The sequence below is a fragment of the Dermatophagoides pteronyssinus genome, unplaced genomic scaffold, assembly GCF_027571235.1.
Source record: "Dermatophagoides pteronyssinus isolate colony J.1.1.1.1 unplaced genomic scaffold, Derpt_VIB-CSIC_2022.12 sq0002, whole genome shotgun sequence".
Taxonomy (NCBI): Eukaryota; Metazoa; Arthropoda; class Arachnida; order Sarcoptiformes; family Pyroglyphidae; genus Dermatophagoides; species Dermatophagoides pteronyssinus.
In genome coordinates, this window is record NW_027461526.1 from 1,634,679 (window position 1) to 1,649,120 (window position 14,442).

General features: G+C 30.4%; 4 protein-coding genes across 4 annotated transcripts; 1 reads left to right on the forward strand and 3 right to left on the reverse strand.

Moving 5' to 3' along the window:
* Positions 1-302: 302 nt before the first annotated feature.
* LOC113799436 (NDP-glycosyltransferase YjiC-like) lies at positions 303-2,177 on the reverse strand. Its single transcript, XM_027350096.2, has 2 exons — positions 1,259-2,177; positions 303-1,198 (listed from the first exon to the last, which is right to left on the reverse strand). Exons 1-2 carry the CDS (start codon positions 1,818-1,820, stop codon positions 384-386), a joined length of 1,377 nt encoding a protein of 458 aa, XP_027205897.2. The 5' UTR covers positions 1,821-2,177; the 3' UTR covers positions 303-383.
* A 136-nt stretch (positions 2,178-2,313) lies between these two features.
* On the reverse strand, positions 2,314-4,010 carry LOC113799627 (NDP-glycosyltransferase YjiC-like). The gene is made up of 2 exons (XM_027350330.2): positions 3,279-4,010; positions 2,314-3,219 (listed from the first exon to the last, which is right to left on the reverse strand). The coding sequence occupies exons 1-2, from the start codon at positions 3,844-3,846 to the stop codon at positions 2,408-2,410; spliced, it is 1,380 nt and encodes a 459-aa protein (XP_027206131.2). The 5' UTR covers positions 3,847-4,010; the 3' UTR covers positions 2,314-2,407.
* A 2,037-nt stretch (positions 4,011-6,047) lies between these two features.
* On the reverse strand, positions 6,048-7,622 carry LOC113799534 (UDP-glucuronosyltransferase 1A6-like). Its single transcript, XM_027350215.2, has 2 exons — positions 6,979-7,622; positions 6,048-6,928 (listed from the first exon to the last, which is right to left on the reverse strand). Exons 1-2 carry the CDS (start codon positions 7,556-7,558, stop codon positions 6,114-6,116), a joined length of 1,395 nt encoding a protein of 464 aa, XP_027206016.2. The 5' UTR covers positions 7,559-7,622; the 3' UTR covers positions 6,048-6,113.
* Positions 7,623-9,180: 1,558 nt separating this feature from the next.
* Positions 9,181-11,759, forward strand: LOC113797975 (uncharacterized). Its single transcript, XM_075824686.1, has 5 exons — positions 9,181-9,694; positions 9,879-10,328; positions 10,385-10,475; positions 10,533-10,652; positions 10,727-11,759. Exons 2-5 carry the CDS (start codon positions 10,038-10,040, stop codon positions 10,738-10,740), a joined length of 516 nt encoding a protein of 171 aa, XP_075680801.1. The 5' UTR covers positions 9,181-9,694; positions 9,879-10,037; the 3' UTR covers positions 10,741-11,759.
* Positions 11,760-14,442: the final 2,683 nt, after the last annotated feature.

Sequence of the window (14,442 nt, forward strand, 5' to 3'; positions counted from 1 at the left end):
GTTTTAACGCGAAAAAATTGTGATATAATTTTTGTTATTTCTAATCATTAATAAAAAAAATTTTGTGCAAAAAACTTACTGATCATTCATTGAAATTTGAAACGTACAGTCGAAACATTTTGTTTTTATTGATATTGAGTGCATTTTTCTCAGAATTGATAAGTTATGACATTCGTAATCAAAGCTTGTATATCAACTAGCTCAATGAGAATCCGGTCCATGAGCGCACATTTACACATATATACGCACCCAATCAATCTTCATTTGTTATTACGAAAATGCATAATTATACAAATTATTTTTTGTTTTTGTTTTTTATAAACTTGTCAATTTATTTGTAAGTATTGAATTTAGAGAAAAATTAAGATCAGGAATAAGACTTTTTAATTTTTAAATGACAATCTTTCAACAATTTCTTCAATTTTTTCACAAGCTTTTTGCTTAGAATTAGCTGAACGCATACGTTCCCCCGCCTTTTTACACCTTTGAATCATTTGCTGATCGTTTAGAATTTGATCAATCATTGCACATAATTCTCCTTGTTTGAATAAATATCCATTGAAACGATTACCATAACCTTTTTCTAGGATACGTTGAGCATTATCATACTGATCGGCAAATAACGGCATGACAAGCATCGGCTTGCCGTGATAAAACGCTTCCGTTACTGTATTATTTCCTCCATGCGTTATGACCAAATCAACTAATGGCAAAATCTTTGTCTGTACTAAATAAGCTTTGCCCCACATATTATCGGATAATTGATATTGTGAATGAGCTACTCCCATTGAAACAATAAATTTATGTGGTGAATTCGATAATTCGGCCACTATACGTTTCATTAAATCGACATCAATTGAGGCCATTGATCCAAGCGAAACATAAACTAATTTATCATTTGGCAAAAGTTTTGATCGGAATTCCTTTGGCAATTCGAATTGTTCAGATGTTTCGAGACAAAATGTATCCATTCGAATGTAATTATCTGGTAATTGAGCAATATCTCTATAGTCCAATTCTTCTGGATAACCATAGATATTCATATATGGTGATATACGAAGAATTTCGTTTTCACTTGTTTCAGGATATCCGAATTCTCGGTTAAGGTTATTTTGATGATATCTTATTTCAGTTGGAAATCCTTCTCGATGTTTTTTGCGAAATTCTTCCCAACCAGTACGATCATTTGATGGATAACCTTTGTCAAGAAATAAAATCAGTGTTGAAATTCGATTTGTACTATCAATGTTCATCTTACCTGACGAACGTGGTGGAACATCAGGTGAATCATACAGATGTAATGGATTACCACTGAACAATGAAGCCCAAGGTTTTGTGCCATAAGCAATACATGGTGGGATGAAAAATCGATCGATTATGATTAAATCTGGATGTTCCTGTTTTATTGCAACTTCAATTTGTGGATGAACAGCTCTTAATTCCTCATATCTTTCCAGCAGAAAATCATGCGGTTCATTTGGATTGAATTCGAGAATCTTTTCATACGATGATTTTTCACTGAGCCAATTAGTTTTTCTTATTCGTTCTAACCTGGCCGCAATAGCTTCAAGGGGATGTGTCGCTTCTTTTTTAGATTTTATTTTGGCAGCGATAATTGTCTGATGATTTTCATCTCCAATCAATATGATTTCATTAAAACCAGATTTCTCGAACGTTCCAGCGAACGATGGATTTGTAAGGAAATAGATTAAATGTCCACGTTTGGCCAGGGCTTGTGCCAATCCTACGCAGGCATTAATATGGCCAACTGCATCCAATGACAGGAAAAATATTTTCAATTTTTTCTTTTGTTGAACCATTTTTTTTCATCCAATATCGATTGTTGATTTATGTGCTGAATTTATTGTTGAAATTTAAACGAAATTTTTTTTTGTTTTTTCGCTGTATTTTTATACTCAAAAATCGTTATCGGTAAGCAAATATAATAACTTGTTGTCTGAAACATATTGACAGCACACACATAAACAAGTGAGATTTGTAATGTGACCAACGAATCGATTTGACAATAAATAAACTGATGGCCGAACTCGTAAACATAAACATAAACAATTTGATATGTTAAGTCAATTTTTTCCATATACTTTCAAAATAAATCGAAAAATAATACATTCGTAACCTTAGCGTCATTTTTTTCCTGGTTTTTTGCACTGCATTTCACATTTATTGATCGATTTATAGGAAATCACAAACTCATCGATATATTTGCATATTATCACGGAGCTTATCAGAAAGATCAACTAATTACACATACATGATCAAAGTACAGAACTTATCAAATTTTTTGACTTGAAATATGGACGATAAATTGAAATTTATTTCATAGTAAAACATTTAATTACATCTATATATGTTGTAATTAAAATTTTCTAATCAAAATTCAAATGTTTCATTTTGATGATAATTGTTCCACAATTTGCTCAATTTTTTCGCATGCTTTTTCCTTTGAATTCGTTGCACTTAATCGTTTGGCAGCAGCTAAACATCGTTGTTGCATTTCTTTGTCATCAAGCATTTTGTCAATCATTTGACAGAGTTCTCCTTCTTTAAATAGATAACCATTCATGCGATTTCCATATCCTTTTTCTGTGATGCGCTGTGCATTATCATATTGATCACCGAACAATGGTAATACAATCATTGGTTTGCCAAATGAAAACGTTTCCGTTACGGTATTATTACCACCATGTGTTATAACCAAATCAACTAATGGCAAAAGTTTTGTCTGTGGCAAAAATCCCTCACCCCACATATTATCTGCCAATTCATATTGATCATGAGCGGGTCCCATTGAGAAAATATACTTATGGGGCGATTTTACTAGCTCAGCTACTAATCGTTTCATCAGATCAACATCAATCGATCCCATCGAGCCCATTGATACATAAATCAATTTATCTCCAGGTTTGATTTTAGCTTTAAATTCGGTTGGTAATTCAAACGATTCAGGTGAATCTCGACAGAATGCATCAAGACGAACATAAGTTTCCGGTAAAGTAATCAAATCAGTATAATCTAATTCTTCCGGATAACCATATATGTTTAGATATGGTGATTGAAACAAGAATTGATTTGAAGGAACATCGGGGTAGCCAAAATCTTTGTTTAGCATATTCTGACGATAACGGATTGCGGCTGGAAATCCTTTGTTAAATTTTTCACGAAATTCATCCCAATGAGTGCGATCATTTGTTGGATAACCTAGTCAATGATAATAGATATAAGCGAATATGTATTGAAACTTGAGTTTTTTAAGTTACCTGATGATATAGGAGGTAATTCTGGGTGATCCAAAATAAATATAGGATTACCACTAAATAAAAACGCCCAAGGTGTCTTTCCATATGCAATACAAGGAGGTACCAAAAAATGATCTACGATAATTAAATCAGGTTTTTCTTGCTCAATCAGTTCTACAATCTTTGGATGAACTTCTTTCATTTCTTCATATATTTTTGCCATCAAGTCTACTTCTTCTTCTTCATTCGGGTCGAAAATTTTGATTTTTTCAAATGGTGTTTTGCCGGACAACATGCCACTCTCGCGCATTTTTTGCAACATCGGAGCAAATGCCTTGATCGGATGCGCTTTTTTGTCATTGTTTTCTCCATTTCCAGCAAGCATTTGTTTTTTAACATCACTTTGCAATACAAATTCCTGGAATCCATGTTTCGAATATGAACCAGCAAACATAGGATTCGTGAGGAAATAAATTTGATGTCCACGTTTGGCTAATGCTTGAGCCATTCCTACACAGGCATTGATATGACCAACTCCATCCATCGGCATGAAGAAAATCTTCATCAATTTTTTCGGTTGTGATGCCATAGTACTTTTCAATTAAAATTAGTTGGAAATATTTTCACAATTTTAAAAAAAACTTGAACAGCAATTGTGGATCGAGCTAGAACTTCACAACATTTTATGTAAAAATAAATTTCTGATTTGAGGTGATAATGATATACAGGGCGTTTGATAAGTCCCTGATGAGTTTTTTTTCGATCTCATTCAAAAACTATAAGGATATAAGATATGATGTTTATGATGAATTTATAGGGAATTTATTAAGGTTTTTTGAGTTATCATCAAAATTTTCCATCAATGATACTTTTGATGAAAACGATTTTTCCGAATCAATGTCTAAAATTTTCATCAACGCAATGGCATTTTCTCTATGGAGGCATAGCCATACTTTCCAATGGAGAGTATGCTATGATCGCGTTCGAATTTCTGTTATGTTGTTGAGCTAAGTGAAAATTGTGTTGAATGACCAAAATTGTGATTTTTTCTGAATTCATGGATCATCCCGAAGAATCATAACTTGGAAAATCAAAATTACCAACTTAACAAAAAAAAAAAAAAATTATCAATACCATATTATCGTCATCCATTTTTTAAAGTAATCTTGTCATTGTTGTTTTATTGTCGTTATCATATCATTGTTATTTTTTGTTATAACCATATCATTGTTATCTTTTTCTTATTATCATATTATTGTTATCCCCTTCTTCATTATTCATATTTTAATTTTTATAAGAAAATGTTCGTAAACCGGTCGGTGTTTGCTTTCGAGCCAAAGAATCTTTTGCTTGCTTAATTGATACCATTCTGTGGTAGATGGTTAGATTGTTGTTTTAAATAATTTGGATTTGTCAAGTGATGATTCTTCTGGATGTTTGGCCGATTCAGAAAAAATTGAAGTTTTGCACATTCAAAATAATTCTCACTTTGCTTAACAATTTAGCACACATTGGAGTTGTGCTAATGTATGGCTATTGCCTCCATAGAGAAAATGCCATTACCTTGATGAAAATTTTAAACATTGATAGAATTACCAAGTGATGATTCCCGACAGGTTAGGTTAGTAATTTGAGTTTGTTCAAATGATTCTGGTCATTTTAGGTCAGTCAATTGGGATATGTCAAATAATGATTTGTAAAGGTTAGTGATTTGACTTTGCCAAGTGATGATCCTGGTTAGGTTAAGTTGATAATTTTGATTTTCCAAGTTATGATTCATGAATTCAGAAAAAATCAGAATTTTGGTCATTCAACAGAATCCAGAAGAATCATCACTTGACAAATCCAAATTACTAACCTAACATGACCAGAATAATCAGACCGATCGGTTTAAGAAATTTTTTCTTATAAAAATTAAAATATGAATAATGAAGAAGGGGATAACAATGATATGGTTATAACAAAAAATAACAATGATATGATAACGACAATAAAACAACAATGACAAGATTACTTTAAAAAATGGATGACGATAATATGGTATTGATAATTTTTTTTTTTTTTTTGTTAAGTTGGTAATTTTGATTTTCCAAGTTATGATTCTTCGGGATGATCCATGAATTCAGAAAAAATCACAATTTTGGTCATTCAACACAATTTTCACTTAGCTCAACAACATAACAGAAATTCGAACGCGATCATAGCATACTCTCCATTGGAAAGTATGGCTATGCCTCCATAGAGAAAATGCCATTGCGTTGATGAAAATTTTAGACATTGATTCGGAAAAAATCGTTTTCATCAAAAGTATCATTGATGGAAAATTTTGATGATAACTCAAAAAACCTTAATAAATTCCCTATAAATTCATCATAAACATCATATCTTATATCCTTATAGTTTTTGAATGAGATCGAAAAAAAACTCATCAGGGACTTATCAAACGCCCTGTATTTTATGATTTATCTAATTAATAATGAAATCTGTTTATCACTATGATAATCGACTTGTCGAAAATTTTTCACTGTCTATTGCTGGATACAAACATGACTATCTCATATCTTTCAGCTCAATGTTGATTGCAGATCCAGTTCTATCCTGCGATGAGCTCAAAAATCAAAATTTATATTTTTGTAAAACTGCAACGTTCATCCTCAGTACAAAATTTGTTTCCAACAGTTATTATCAATTGATTAATCATTTTTTTTCATTGAAGTGTCTTTTAGATAAGATAATGCAGGTTTTTTAAAATCAAAGTTTATATCAAAGTAAATCAACCAATTAAATTGGTTCAGTTTTAAGGCAATTCTTTTTTAATATAAGTCAAATCTATTATGAAAAAATTGACATTGTAGATTAATTAGTTTTTGAAAATTTCTCGGCCAATTCTTCAATTTTTTCACAAGCTTTTTCTTTGGAATTGGAATTCTGGATTCGTTCGCCTGCTTTTTTGCATTTTTCTTTCATTTGCTGATCATTGAGTATACGATCAACAGTTTCGATTAGTTCTCCATCAGTGAATCCATAGGTATCAAGACGATAACCATATCCCTTTTCAGTGATACGTTGCGCATTATCAAATTGATCCACAAATGACGGCATCACTAACATTGGTTTTCCAAATGACAATGTTTCGGAAACTGTATTGTTACCACCATGTGTTATGACCATATCGACAATCGGAAGAATTTCTGTCTGTGGAACATATGGCCCACCCCACATATTATCAGGCAATTCATATTGGTCATGAAGGATACCTTTTGAAACAATATATTTATGAGATGTTTTTCCAAGTATTTTGACTAATCTTTTCATCAATTCAACATCGAATCCAGCCATAGAACCTAATGATAAATAAATCAATTTATCTTCAGTCTGAATTTTCTTTTTGAATTCGTCTGGTAATTCAAATTTTTCTGCAGTTTTTCTACAATAAGTATCCATACGAATATAATTATCTGGTAGTTTAGCTAAATCAGTATAATCCAATTCTTCGGGGAAGCCATAGATGTTCAAATAAGGTGATAATAGTAAAGGTATTTTTTCATCGACTTCTGGATAGCCAAGTTCTTTATTGATCAAATTTTGTGCGTAACAATGACTTTCACAGTAATCTTTTTGAAACTTTTCGCGGAATTCTTTCCAGCAAGTTTTGTCATATGTGGGATAACCTGTTGAATTCAATAAGTTAAAAGCAATTACTTTAATCTATGTTGTTTACCTGACAATGGTGGTGGAACATTTGGTGAATCAAACAATGACAATGGATTCTCAGAGTACAAAAAGATCCAAGGAATTTTTCCATAAGCAATGCATGGTGACAAACTAAAATGGCATGAATCGGCTATGATCAAATTCGGTTTTAGTTTATCAATAGCCGTTACCATTTGCGGATGAATTTCTTTAAGTTGTTGATGTCTTTGATAGCCGTGTGAAGTTTGATCGCGAACATCTATCATTGCACGATATGCGTCTATTTTGTCAATGGATGATCGATGTGAAAAGATACCAGCATCAGACATACGTTCCAATGTTTCTTTACTTGATTTCAATGGATGATCTTTGTCGGCATCTTTCTTGTCATTTGAATCATTTTTCTTTTTATTATTCTCTTCATTCGTTAATTGAAGATGAATTTCATTAAGTCCAAACTTTTTAAATGTTCCGATTTCGTTGGGCAAGGTGAAAACAAATACTTGATGACCACGGTTTGCAAGTGCTTGAGCTAGACCGATTGCAGCATTAATATGACCTATGCCATCAGCAGGCTGGAACAATATTTTCAACGATTTCGATGACATTGTTGTCTCTTTTCTGGCGTTGAACGATTTTTAATAGCCATATTTTATACTCATTTCATCAATTTTATTATAATTTGAAAATGACAAAATGATAAGCGGTGAAATATATCCTGATTTTTTTATCATTTAAATGATTGATATATTGTTGTTACTATAGTAACATATACTAGTTTTATGATAAATCAATAAATAAATAATATAGATATTGATGATTGGGATAAGAGCCAATGAATTTTCAAGAAGAAAAAAATGGCAACATTTGTGAATCAAAGAATTGTAATTGTTAATACAAATAAAAACTGATTATATTTCCAGATTTTATTGATTTAATAGAATTCATTCGATTATCCAAGTTTTTTTCCATTATTTGATCAACAATATCGATTTATGTTTTGTCAAAACACTAATATTTACACAACGGTTTGAATCAAGTGACAACAATTATATACAGGGAAGCTACACTTTTCATCAAAATTTCAACATGCTTGTTTAACAAACATAGTCATGAATTTGTTTCGATTAACACAAACATTGGAACATATACCAGGAAACAAATGGCTAGTCATAATCATCATTATCCTCATCCTCATTGATCATTTTGACACAATCATCGATCCAGAAATGAATGAATGAATGAAGATTTCCTTGGATTGAAATCATTCATTTTATTCTCACTTTGTGTTTTTTGTTTCTTCCGAAACAAATTGTTTGTGTATTGCACAGCTTGAAATCGAACAGCCAAATATTGGAACATTTAAAATTAAAGACCGTACCAGATTTGATTCATAAAATAGTTTCAAATCATTTTGAATGTATTGTGTATAGAAAAAAAAACATTGTTTTTGTTGTAGTAAAAATTGTAATTGGCTGATGTTTATAATAATCCAAATAAATGCTATGTTGTCTCAATCACTGTTGTTCAATCATCATCAGAATAAAAAGATTAATTGTTTTGAATGTACCGGTGATTCGAAGATTAAAAAATTTGTCAAATTTGTGATTGAATAGGGAAATTATCACAGTAAAATAAAAAAAATAATTCCAATAAAAAACAAAAACAACCAATATGTTGTTGTTGTTGTTGTTTTCATGTTTGTATGACTATAGTAATACCGAATTATTTGCCTCCTCCCCCCGGAAATATGATCGATCAATAACTTCGTCAACGACTTATTGCATCTTGAAACCCGATGATGAATGATTGACATAAATGTGGCGATATTGTTGATGATGATGAATAGCTAGTTCAACAAATATCAACAAGTGGTTCAACTGATCGAATTTTATCCCGAATTGAAATAATTTCGGGAAGTAAATATTTTTTAATGACAGCAATGTTACCGGCCGGCTAAAATCTTTTTTTTTTTTTTTTGTTTTCTTTTTAATTCATTTACATATTTTCCCGTTGTCATTCGGTAAACATTTGGTTTAGTTTAGTTAGTGACTGATTTATTTATTTTTCCTTCATATATTTCGATGTTGTTGTTAAGCGCCTACGCTGCGGTTATCATCATCAAATAATTTGGTCGCAAATTATTTCCTCTTCTTCATTTGTCCAATAATCCACTTGAATATTTCACCACTTAAAACAAAACGAAAACGAAAATCTTAATGATGATGACCCGAATGGATGGATCAGTTTATGAAGAAAAAAAGAAAAAAAATCTTTTGTTTGTTCATCATTTTATTCAATTTGATGATATTGGTCTGGTGGTCTGTATTGTCCGAACAGACCGGCACTAACCCGCGAAAAATTTTCCGAAAAAATGTCCATATCTCCAATTATCACATCGTTTGTTATAAATTCAAAACAAAAACAAAACAAAAAAACCCGACAAATGACTGAGTGTTTTATGTCATTGTTATTTGTTGTTCTACACAAAGCTATTGATTATTATTTTGCTGGATGTTATTGATCAAACCTTTTTTTTCACACAATTGAGACATCTTCGATCATCTTGATGGAAGTTTGTTTGAACGAAAAACAGAAAAAATAACCGAATAACCGACGATTTATTTTCTCTCAGCATCATCATCATCATCTTGATTTTTTTTTCAACTCGCCGGGATATTCTCAGTTGATTTAGTTGAACTCTTATCGGGTGTGAACAATACAAATGAGAGATGATGAACAAGGTAACCTGAATTTTCATTTTTTTTCAATTTCACAAGCTTCTTACCCAAAGTGTGATAATGCTTCGGATTTGTTTCTCTTTTGTTTCATTTTAATTGTTCTTTTTTCACTTTTCACTATATGATTACCACCTTTTTTTCTACAACACTTTCGATTCGTATGGTATGAATAATTTTACAATGAAAGGTTATAGATTTGTGGTTGACCACAAATTTGTATATAAAATGATCGTTCCAATCGAATGAACAAATCATATCGCAATCAAATCATACATTGATCGTTTGTGTGTTCATTTGATCGTTTAGTTTGCCATCCTCATAGCCATCATCATCAAAAAGTTTTACAATGTTGACCAGAAAAACTGCCATCACACCATTAAGGTGCCTTATGTCACCTGGATCATTATTGCTCACATTGATCGTATTGGAATCATTTCTTTTGCTTAGCTTTCAAGTGAACGAAGCTCAAGCATTTAAAAAATTGAAAGCCAAAAAAATCCTGAAGAAAATTTCGCCACTATTAACATTGTTGACATATTTGAAGACGAAAAAGAAGATCATTCCACTCCCTGTACCATTGCCAGTTCCTTTGCCTGTAATCAAAAAGGAACCCGAATATATGCCATGTCCTGATTACGTAAGTTATGCATAATTGATTCATTAATCGAAATAAATGTTTGCTTCAAATCACAGGGAGGTGGTTACGGTGGAGGTGGATACGGAGGAGGCAATTACGGAAATAGTGGTTATGGTGGTGGGGGTGGTGGAGGCGGTGGCGGAAATTGTAAGTATAGTTGATTGCATTTTCAAATCAAAAATAAATAAATTTTTATTTTAATAGGCAATACAGGTGGTGGTTATGGAGATATGGGTGGCTATGGCGGAGGTGGTGGTGGATATGGAGGTAATAGCGGTGGTTATGGTGGTAATAACAATGGCGGATATAACAATGGTGGTGGGGGTAAATATTTTTTTTTGTTTCATTCATTGAATAAAACAAAAATTTACATTTTTTTTTTGATTCTCTAACACTAGGTGGCGGTTATTGAGGATAAAGTTTTGAAAAATGATTTATAACAAAATGTGAATAACGATGGCTGGATCCATCTACAATTCAATTCTGTTATATAATATGCTTCATTCCATTACATCAATTTATTATAGATGATGTCAATGAGAAACAAAAAACCTCAAAATTAATATATTTTTTTCCTTTGTTTGTTTGTTTATTCGTTCACAAGAATTTATTATGATTTTATTTGTTTTTTTTTCTGTCTTTTTCGTTGCCATTTTTTCATCATTTTCAATCACTCATCCTCATTATTATTATTATTATTATGATCGTCATCATCATCATCATCATCATTATTATTATTATCATCATCATTTATCAATGCTTATCGTTCTTGTCTGTTTATTCATTTGTCTTTGCATCCCCTTCCTCATTTTCCTGAATATAAAAATCTCAGTGTCTTTTTATTTCTATTATCATCCAATATTTTGTCTTCATCCATTTTCATTCAACTCATTTCGTTTCCCATTTGACCATCAATTTTCCTACCGATTTTTTCACCTTTTCCAAATATTATTTGTCCCATCCATACTTTTCAGTTCTATCTACCTTCAAATTCATCCCTATTATTCTATCAATTCAAACCAAAATTTTCCTTTTTTCCCATCCCATTGTGTAACCAAGAAAAAAAATCTGCCCCAAATCATTTATTCCAAAAAATAATCAAATCCAACTTTTTTTTGCACCCAAAACCCTCTACCTCCTTCTATGCTTTTCCTTTGACCAATTCCATTCCTCGATTCAATTAGTATGTCCAAACTATTTTTAAATTTTTCATTTCATGCCAAAAAAGATTTCTTTCCGTTATTTTGTTTACAACAAAAATTTTTTCATTTACCGTCATTTTTATTTTTCCCTCTTTTCTGATCTATTTCGATCAACAAACTTTCCAAAAGCTACAATAGTCCTTTTTTTTTCTTCATTCGATTCTCTTTCTCTTTTTTTCTTACCGTGCCAATTCATTTTTCCAATTGTTAATTATGTATTGTCTGTTTTTTTTTTTGTTGAAAATTTTTAATTCTTTATTCAATCTAATAAATATCTTAAATTTGAACTTTATATATTGAAGGTTTTTTTGTTAAATTATTTTAATAAAATATTTGAAAAAAAATTAAAATTGAACTTTTTATTATCGATTATAGATGGCGTCATTGATCAATAAATTTTTTCTAATAATTAGCAGATCTGATAAATTATTATCAATTTTTATTATAATCAATTGAGATAATAATAAATTTATTTTTATTGAAAACCTTTATTGAACTTCATAGTAGATGATGTTAAGCACTAAGTGATCGATTTGATCAATGAATGTATTTAGGAAAAAAACCCTTATCATTTTTTGATTATTCATTGTTTGTCGAATAATTTTTTTATTATTATTTATTTCCGTCGTAATTTGACAGTCAAATATTGTTGTTATTATAACAATAAAAGTGAATAAGAAAAAAAAATCTATCGCGTGTCCATCTACATGTCCGTCATAATCATCCGTTTGTTTGACAAGTTGCTTGTTCAGTTGTTCAGTACTTATATTTTATTCCAACAAAAATATGATAAAATAACGGAAGAGATTTTTGTTTTTCATTCGTTCTTTATCCGTTTGTTCTTCACCTTTTGCATTTTTTTTTCATCAAATATTTCATGCCTTCATTTTGTTTGACCAATTGTTTATATGAAAAAGTTTGAGTTGATGGTCAGTGAAAAACGAATTCATACACGGTTATTCAAGTCTAGGCCAAATATGATTTTCATTTTTTTCCTATTCTCTTCTCGATAAACGAATGAACGAAAAAAAAATAATTCAAAAATTGGTCAATTTTCTTTGATACATTCATTCTTAAGAATGATATGACTTTCTCACACATTCCCACTTCATAGCAGGCAATCCCGTTTTTACGAGAACAATCCCGAAAAAAACATGATGATGACGAGCTATATGGATAAATGCCATTGGTCGACATACGATCATATGATCAAACTGAAGAAAAAAAAACTCAATTTCCTCGACGATTCATCATCATCATTATTGATCTGTTGAAAATTTTCCAATTCATTTGTCTGTATGCAAAATATTATTATTCATAGTTTTCGGATACAAAACAAAGCAAATAACGATGATCAGATGAATTATGAATCATAATTTGGACAGTTCGATCATTATTAATTATCCTTTATTGATTACATGATTCCCGTTTGTTTGTTGTTTCTTTTTCTTCAATATAATGAATGAATGAATGAAGAAAAAAAATATCCAAAACAATTATCATTACTTTTTCTAAACAATAATAATAATACTAATTTCAATTTACATTTAAAAGATTTGATAGACAGGTTATTTGAAAAAACAATATGTTTATGTTTATTCACAGATTCATTTGATGATATACGGATATACCGTGTATTATACTAATACTCATTATTGATGTATGAATCCTGATTCAATGATTTATTCAAAATCTATTCATCTATTCAGTGGTCATATGTTATTGTTGTTGTTTTTATAATTATGATTTGATCCTAAAAGGATTTGTATTTTTTTCCATTTCAGTCATATAATAATGATGATGAAGATTGAAATCTGATAATTGCAATCATACACATATCACGAGAACGAAAGAAGAAAAAAAAATACATAAATCATATGGACAATAAGAAATAAAAACGGAAATAAATGACGAGTAAATAAATTTGACAATGACTTTGCCAATATAAATGCCATTACAACAACAAACAGGTCAAAATAATTTCGATCTTGATCTTATTAGAGAAATCATTATTATTATTTTTTCTTCTGTACATCTTTAAAATCCATAGAATTTTAAAATTTTTCAAAAGGCTTTTGTAAAAATATGATTACTTTTATTGAAAACCATTGTAAGCATCGTTGATTTTTCGGGCAAATTTTTTTTCAAATAATCATCTTATTAAATAAAAAAAATTTGATGATTCGAAATGTTTGTTTGTTTGTTTGGGGTCAAACACACGCACACACACACACAGGAAATAACTTTTTCTTTTTGAATAAATTCATTGTCATTCATTGAAAAAAAGATGATTCAAGAAAAAATGATAGATAAATTGTTTCGTGATAATGATAATAGTTAATTAAATAAGTATCATTTCATGGCCATCATCGGCTATCATCAAACTTGAACTCAATAATTTAATGTTGTTTTGTTTTCGTTATTATCATCGGATAATAATAAAAAAAGATGGTGAATCTTCCGGTCGAATCGATCAATGTTGATTCATCTTTTTCATTCAAGTTGCGTGTGTAAGTGATGTTGTTTTTTTTCATTTTTCCGATCGGAACAATCAAAATCGATTGATTATTTTGTAATCATAATCATTATCGAAATGATGAACTTTGATTATCATTTTTTTCACACTACTCCTTGTATAATCATCAATTCAAATCAAAATTCATTCATTTCAAATATTCTCTGAATCGTTTTTCATCATCATCATTATCATCTTCTCACCATTTTACATTGATTAAAAAGAAAAACAATGAAAATGATGATGATGATGATGATGGCCACGACCACGAACACTGTGTTGACCAGTCATCAACAAAGATGATGATTTGAGAAAAATTGCCGTCATGATGATGTTGATGATGATTATGATTACAATTGCCATGATATAATTTTATATATATTTTTTCCTCTGCTTT

Coding starts and splice junctions, on each gene's coding strand:
- LOC113799534 (XM_027350215.2), bottom strand. CDS start 7,558: ATGTCATCGAAATCGTTGAAAATATTGTTCCAGCCTGCTGATGGCATA. Junction 6,929..6,978: donor TGTTCCACCACCATTGTCAG/GTAAACAACATA, acceptor TGAATTCAACAG/GTTATCCCACATATGACAAA.
- LOC113799627 (XM_027350330.2), bottom strand. CDS start 3,846: ATGGCATCACAACCGAAAAAATTGATGAAGATTTTCTTCATGCCGATG. Junction 3,220..3,278: donor ATTACCTCCTATATCATCAG/GTAACTTAAAAA, acceptor ATCATTGACTAG/GTTATCCAACAAATGATCGC.
- LOC113797975 (XM_075824686.1), top strand. CDS start 10,038: ATGTTGACCAGAAAAACTGCCATCACACCATTAAGGTGCCTTATGTCA. Junction 10,329..10,384: donor ATATGCCATGTCCTGATTAC/GTAAGTTATGCA, acceptor TTCAAATCACAG/GGAGGTGGTTACGGTGGAGG. Junction 10,476..10,532: donor TGGAGGCGGTGGCGGAAATT/GTAAGTATAGTT, acceptor TTATTTTAATAG/GCAATACAGGTGGTGGTTAT.
- LOC113799436 (XM_027350096.2), bottom strand. CDS start 1,820: ATGGTTCAACAAAAGAAAAAATTGAAAATATTTTTCCTGTCATTGGAT. Junction 1,199..1,258: donor TGTTCCACCACGTTCGTCAG/GTAAGATGAACA, acceptor TTCTTGACAAAG/GTTATCCATCAAATGATCGT.